Raw genomic sequence first — 6,441 nt, forward strand, 5'->3', positions numbered from 1 at the left:
GGTAGGGGGTAGGGTATGAGTGGGGCTGGGACTCCTGAAGAAGGAAGAGTGTAGGAGCAGGAGGGCCTGGCTCGGGGGGAGCCAGCCTGTGGGTGCCCTCAGAGAGCCTGCAACCCCTAGGTAGCCTTGCTGGCCCCTGGGCACACCCAGAGTAGCTGCCAGCCCCTGTCACCCTGGCGTGGGACAGGCATGGGCTCCTGCGCCTGGTGGGGGGAGCTGCCGCCCTCGTTCCCTCTCACTGGAGAAGCAGAGTGAATCCCTGCCTGTGGTGTTTGCAGGGGTTTGGGGCACAGGGAGCGCCCCGTGGAGATGACTGCGGCCTTGTTTCACCTAACCTCTTGCTGGAGACGCTGCTTGCCTCAGTCCGTGTCGCTGTAGTTGACCTCCAACATCCGCTCTCGTCAGCGGAGCATCTCCGGGTGTTGAACTGAGGAAGGAACAAGAAACCCAGAAAAGGTTTTCAAGACTTCCCTGAGACAGATTTACAGACGGCAGCAGGAAGAGAAGCCTGGCGTGGGGCTGTATCCCTCACCGCAGGTAGCAACTGGCTGTAGCCTCTCACCTCCACAGCTCGTTGATGTGGCCACAAAAAGCTGCAGTCGAAGCCACCTGGGACTGCCAGGAGCTGCGGGAGCCGAGCCTGTCCCTTCCCAGCTCTGGCTGAGGTGGAGCAGGGTGGCCGTGCGAGCGTGAATGCAGCCTGCGGGGACGCGAGCCTCCGAGCCTGCTCCTGGAGAGGGGAGTGCGCCCCGAGGACGGCCATGGAGAAAATGGCCAGGGTCACCACTGCCCTGGGGGGCAACGCCCTCACGGGACGGACCATGTTCTGCCACCTGGACGCCCCCGCCAATGCCATCAGTGTGTGCCGTGATGCCGCCCAGGTGGTGGTGGCCGGCCGCAACATCTTCAAGATCTACTCCATTGAGGAGGACCAGTTTGTGGAGAAGCTGAACCTCCGCGTTGGCCGCAAACCCTCCTTGAACTTCAGCTGCGCAGATGTGGTGTGGCACCAGATGGACGAGAACCTCCTGGCCACCGCCGCCACCAACGGTGTGGTCGTCACCTGGAACCTGGGGAAGCCATCCCGCAACAAGCAGGACCAGCTCTTCACCGAGCACAAGCGCACTGTCAACAAGGTCTGCTTCCACCCCACTGAGGTCTACATGCTCCTCAGCGGCTCCCAGGATGGCTACATGAAATGCTTCGACCTGCGCAAGAAAGACTCAGTCAGCACCTTCTCTGGTAGGAACGTGGGGCTGTTGCTTGCCCCGCTACCCTGGGGAGAGGTGGAGGTTGGGGGGCTTTGCCCTTTCCCCGTGCCCAGGAGGAGGGTTTGCTCAGGGCAAGATGTCTGGAGCAGACAGGGAGGGAGCTGAGAGGCATTTTGGTGCTTTTTTTTCCCCACTCAGCAGTGGGCTGCATCTCCATGGGAGGTGGAAGGTGGCCACATCGCTCCCTGTTTCCCCTTCTGTCTGGGCTGGTGACCCCCATGGCTCATCCAGTGGGGTTTTTAACTTTGCTGGAGCTCTCTCCCACCGTATATTAACTTCTGCCCCCACTCAGGCCAGTCGGAGAGCGTGCGTGATGTCCAGTTCAGCATCAGGGACTACTTCACCTTTGCTGCCACCTTTGAGAATGGGAACGTGCAGCTGTGGGACATACGCCGGCCAGACCGCTACGAGAGGATGTTCACGGCCCACAACGGGCCCGTCTTCTGCTGTGACTGGCATCCGGAGGACAGGTATGTGCGGGGCTGCCCCCCGCCAGTCGCCCAGCCTCGGCAGAGACAAGGGAGGCCCTAAAAACAGGGTTGGGACCTTCTGGGGGATGAAAGCAGAGTCTCTGATACCCTGGCCCCTTGTGTCAGGGGCTGGAAGTCGAGGAGCAGTTATTGCTTTGAGGATTAGGGGGTGTCTTTGGGGTGTTTGGGGTTTGTTTTTTGACCGATTGGGGGTTTCTGAGGCGCTGGGTTGCTAATGGGGGGCTATAGCAAGCTGCTGTCTTGCCCCCTGTGTCAGGGCAGCCTCTCGCTCCAGTGCTTTTCTTGGGGAGGGCGCTCCGTGGCTGCTCTTGGACACAGGTGTTTGATCACGTTTGCCTCCTGCCTTTCCCCCAGGGGCGGTTGGGGTGCGCCTGTAAACAATTGTGGTGTGCAGGTCCCTGTGCCGCCGCTCCTTCCTCACTCCCTGCCAAGCTATGCTCTGACTCCTCACTAGAGGCACTGAAATATGTTCAAACTGGCTTTTTTTCCCCCCTCTCTGCTCTCCCTGGCAAGTAGAAAACAGAGGTGGGGGGAACTGGTCTAGTTGGGAGCCCTTCAGATGAGTGTGGCTCTGAAGACACAGGGAGGGGTGTTGCCTAACCTGGTTATTGGAGAGCGGAGGTGTTAAGAGTAGTGTTTGGGAGGATGTGATTGCAGCCCGGCTGCCTCCCCTTGGCGTGGACGTGGTCACATCCGCATTGTGAGCGTTTCTGTGCTCGAGTGGGAAAGGAGAGGTGCACGGGCACGGATCCTTGCCCAAGCTGGTGTCTCACCGTCTTTCTCCATCCTTCTCCCAGGGGCTGGCTGGCAACAGGCGGCCGGGATAAGATGGTGAAGGTGTGGGACATGAACACCACGCGAGCAAAGGAGATCTACTGCGTGCAGACCATCGCCTCCGTGGCCCGGGTGAAGTGGCGCCCAGAGTGCAAGCACCACATCGCCACCTGCTCCATGATGGTGGACCACAACATCTACGTCTGGGACGTGCGGCGTCCCTTCATCCCCTCCGCCATGTTTGAGGAGCATAAGGATGTCACCACGGGCATCGTGTGGCGTCACCTCCACGACCCTTATTTCCTCCTGTCGGGTTCCAAGGACAGCACGCTCTACCAGCACATCTTCAAGGATGCCAGCCAGCCCATCGACCGGGCCAACCCCGAGGGGCTGTGCTACAGCCTCTACGGAGACCTGGCCTTTGCCGCCAAAGAGAGCCTCATCTCCTCCGACTCCAACCGCAAGCCCTACATTGGGGACCGGCGTCACCCCATCTTCTTCAAGCGGAAGCTGGACCCCACAGAGCAGTTTGAGTACATCTCCTCCTCCAGTGCCCTCAGCGTCTTCGAGACAGACGTGGAGAGCGGCAGCATGGACTGGTTCGTGCACACCGCCAAGCAGTACGCGCTGGCCGGCAGGCCTCTAGCCGAGCTCTGCGACCACAACGCCAAGGTGGCCAAGGGCTTGGACCGTAACCAGGTGAGACCAAGGCTGGAGACTCTCGGGTACAGACCTAGGCTGGTGCCGAGGTCGAAAGGTGCTGTCAGGATGAGGCCTGCCACCCAAGCTGGATGACAGCTTTCCATCCAGCTGTGCCCTCTGGCTGTCCCCAGAAAGGTGTACCTCTGCCTGGCACCAAACCCCAAACGCTGTTGCCTAAAACAAGCGCGGATCGTTGCCCAGAAACTTGACACACACACATACCCCCCACTCCCCCTCCCTGAGAGCCTGCCCAGGCTCTCTAGATTGGCCCAATGATGGGAGATGGTGGTCACGCAGGCGGCTGCACAGGGTCTGGTTTTAACCCTGTCCAGGTCTGACTGTGGCGCTCTCTCGCATAGGTGGCTCAAACGTGGACGATGCTGCGAATTATCTATTCCAGCCTCGGCACCGTGTCGTCCGCCAACCTCAACCACAGCATGGGGAAAGGCAGCACCACCCTGCCCCTCATGAACAGGTAAGGGATGCCGGAGCCACAGTGAGTAACACCGTGGCTGGGGTGGCTCCGGGAGCGGGAGAGCGGAGATGGTTCCTCGGTTGGGCTGGAGTTGTGGGCTAGGAGCAGGGACGGCTCTCCCCCAGCCTCAGGCCCTGCTGGTTTGCAAGCGAGCGGCCAGCCTGGCCTTGAGCTGTGCAGGCTTCCACGCTGCTCCCTTCCCTCCATAAAACGAAGTTTGAAGCTGTGGCGGGGCTGGTACCGTCTTTGCGGTTGTTTAATTAGTGGCTGTGACAGAGGGCTGGGGCTGGGGAACCCCTGTCTTGCTGCTGGTGTGGAGAAGTCTTCCGCCATGGAAAGCGAGAGGATAGCCAAGCTCTTCGAGCAGCTTGCTGGCATGGACAGCCCCATCGTGGGCTGATGAAGCAGGAAAACTTGTTTTTCCTCTTCTCGATGACATACATATAAAAGTGAGGGCTGAGGACTCCAAATTAGCTGTCAGACCTTGCAGGGCCAGGTTCCCAGGGTGAGTGGCAAAGACTCGAATAACATCAAACAAAGCGCTCTCCTTGACCGAGCTCTGCATCCAGGCGGGTCGCTGTCTGACGCTGACTTAAACCACAGGCAGCAAGCTGAAGAGCTCAGCTCTGCTTCAACCCCCTTCCCTCCCCTTCCTTTTCTGTCTCGGTGAAGCCTGAGAGTGGTGATGCATAACAAACAGCAAAGCACCTTGTAGCGAGGCAGCTCCTGTTTGCCTGCCTCTGAGGAGGAGGTAAATATGAAGAGATGGAGTCAAGAGCCCGCGCTCGGCTTGGAAATCCTTTAGGGAGACCTTTGCAGGCACCTTTGCGGTGCGTGCGCAGAGACGCCAGGCTCGGAGAAAGGACTGTGGTAACAATGGCAATGTATCTTTATTTTTAAGTCACCATGTGGGGCCAGCTGACTTCTGTGCTCAGGGAAATCGCCGTGTCTTGAGTTTCACCATTCAAATCACAACTGGAGACTGTTTTGCTGGCTAGAACGGAAGCTGTAAACTTCTGTGACTATTAAATTTGGCTTTTCCCAGCTTCAACCTGAAGGACATCCCCTCTGGGCTGGGCAGTGAGTCGAGACTGGACCGCAGCAAAGGAGAAAGCCGCACGGAAAACATCCTCATGGATTCCTCCTCTACCCTGATCAACAACGAGGGTAACGTTTCTGGGGCCGGCACAGTCGCGGTCCTGTGGCTCTCTCTCCTCCTCACTTGTAGGTGGCCCTGATATGGGATAAACCGGTAAATTTATCCTGTAAATTGGGGTGATTGGACCTGCTGCAGCCCCCAGGTGAAGGATGCTGAGCCCCAGGCATTGCAGAAGGACAGTTTACCCCCGTGACCCCCACGGTGGTGGCTGCAGGTGCCGGGAATGCGGCAGCGATGGGGAGCTGAGCCGTCTGGCTCGAGTGCAGCCTGGCGTGCTGGGGCAGGACACGGGGGATGTGGATCCGACCGTGTACCTGAGAGGGATGAGCTGATTCCTCTCTCCCTGTGCATGCAGACAATGAGGAGACAGAGGGCAGTGATGTCCCCGCAGACTATCTGCTGGGAGATGTGGAAGCGGATGAAGATGACCTGTATATGATGGACCACGAGAACCCGCACGGTGAGTGCAGGGCTGGTGCTGGGAGACGTTGCCTGTCCCAGACATGCAACTGGATTTTCTCCCGGAATTCCCCACTCATTCCTGATCTCTCCTCACAGCTGAAGAGCAGGAATACAGCCTTCCCCAAGAGGCCTTCCCCCTGCGCCACGAAATCGTGGACAACCCATCGGCCTTGGACCACCTACAAGACAAGGCTGACTCGCCTCACGTCAGCGGCAACGAGGCCGAGACGGTGTCACTGACACCCGTGGAGTCCTTCTCCCTCATCTCCATCTCCCACTCGCTCTACGAGAACCGCCTGCCCTCCGACTTCTTCAATCCCATCGTGCGGGACACTCTCCTCTTCTACGCAGAGCAGGGAGACGTGCAGACGGCCGTGTCCGTCCTCATCGTGCTGGGAGACCGCATCCGCAAGGAGATCGATGAGCAGACCCAGGTAGATGCCGGGAAGGCCCTTCCTGCCTGTGTAGGAACTGAACCCTCCCTTCAGGACTGGGTTCAACCCCGGGAGATGCAGTAGGACGTCTTGGTGGGCCCCAGGGGTGGTGGGATCCCGTTGCATTGGGACACACCTGGGCTCTGGGCACTTCTCCTCTCCTCCAGCCCCTGCCAGACTTGCTCTAAGCTGGGATGGGCAGCTCCAGGACCCCTGGTACCCGGTTTGTCTGTGGGGCCAGGATGGGGAAGAGGCGCTGGCCTGTTGATTTGTGGAAGGACACCATCCCGGCCCCCCAGAGCGGTCCCGCTGCCACAGGGATCTTGCCTTTGGGATGTGGGGCTGGGATCCAAGTGGGGATTTTGGGGAGGGGGCTGTCGAGGCTCAGCTGTCTGTGCCCCTCCCCAGGAGCACTGGTACACCTCCTACATCGACCTGCTGCAGCGCTTCCAGCTCTGGAACATCTCCAATGAAGTGATCAAGCTGAGCACTTGCCGTGCCATCAACTGCCTCAACCAGGCTTCCACCACCCTGCACGTCAACTGCAGCAACTGCAAGCGGCCCATGAGCAACAGGGGCTGGATCTGCGACCGGTGAGGGCAGGGACGAGGGGGGACCGCAGTCTGGTCACCAAGGGGAGTCCCAGAGGGGCTGCAGGGGCAGGAAGATGGGG

The 6,441-nt window shown here is 59.5% G+C and overlaps 1 protein-coding gene across 1 annotated transcript; it reads left to right on the plus strand.

The window, feature by feature from the left end:
• The first annotated feature begins 761 nt into the window (after positions 1-761).
• On the plus strand, positions 762-6,365 carry WDR24 (WD repeat domain 24). Its single transcript, XM_009891542.1, has 8 exons — positions 762-1,242; positions 1,564-1,741; positions 2,560-3,235; positions 3,598-3,713; positions 4,759-4,880; positions 5,228-5,332; positions 5,431-5,768; positions 6,177-6,365. Exons 1-8 carry the CDS (start codon positions 762-764, stop codon positions 6,363-6,365), a joined length of 2,205 nt encoding a protein of 734 aa, XP_009889844.1.
• The last annotated feature ends 76 nt before the right edge of the window (positions 6,366-6,441 follow it).

This window comes from Charadrius vociferus, unplaced genomic scaffold (genome assembly GCF_000708025.1).
Source record: "Charadrius vociferus isolate BGI_N301 unplaced genomic scaffold, ASM70802v2 scaffold619, whole genome shotgun sequence".
Taxonomy (NCBI): Eukaryota; Metazoa; Chordata; class Aves; order Charadriiformes; family Charadriidae; genus Charadrius; species Charadrius vociferus.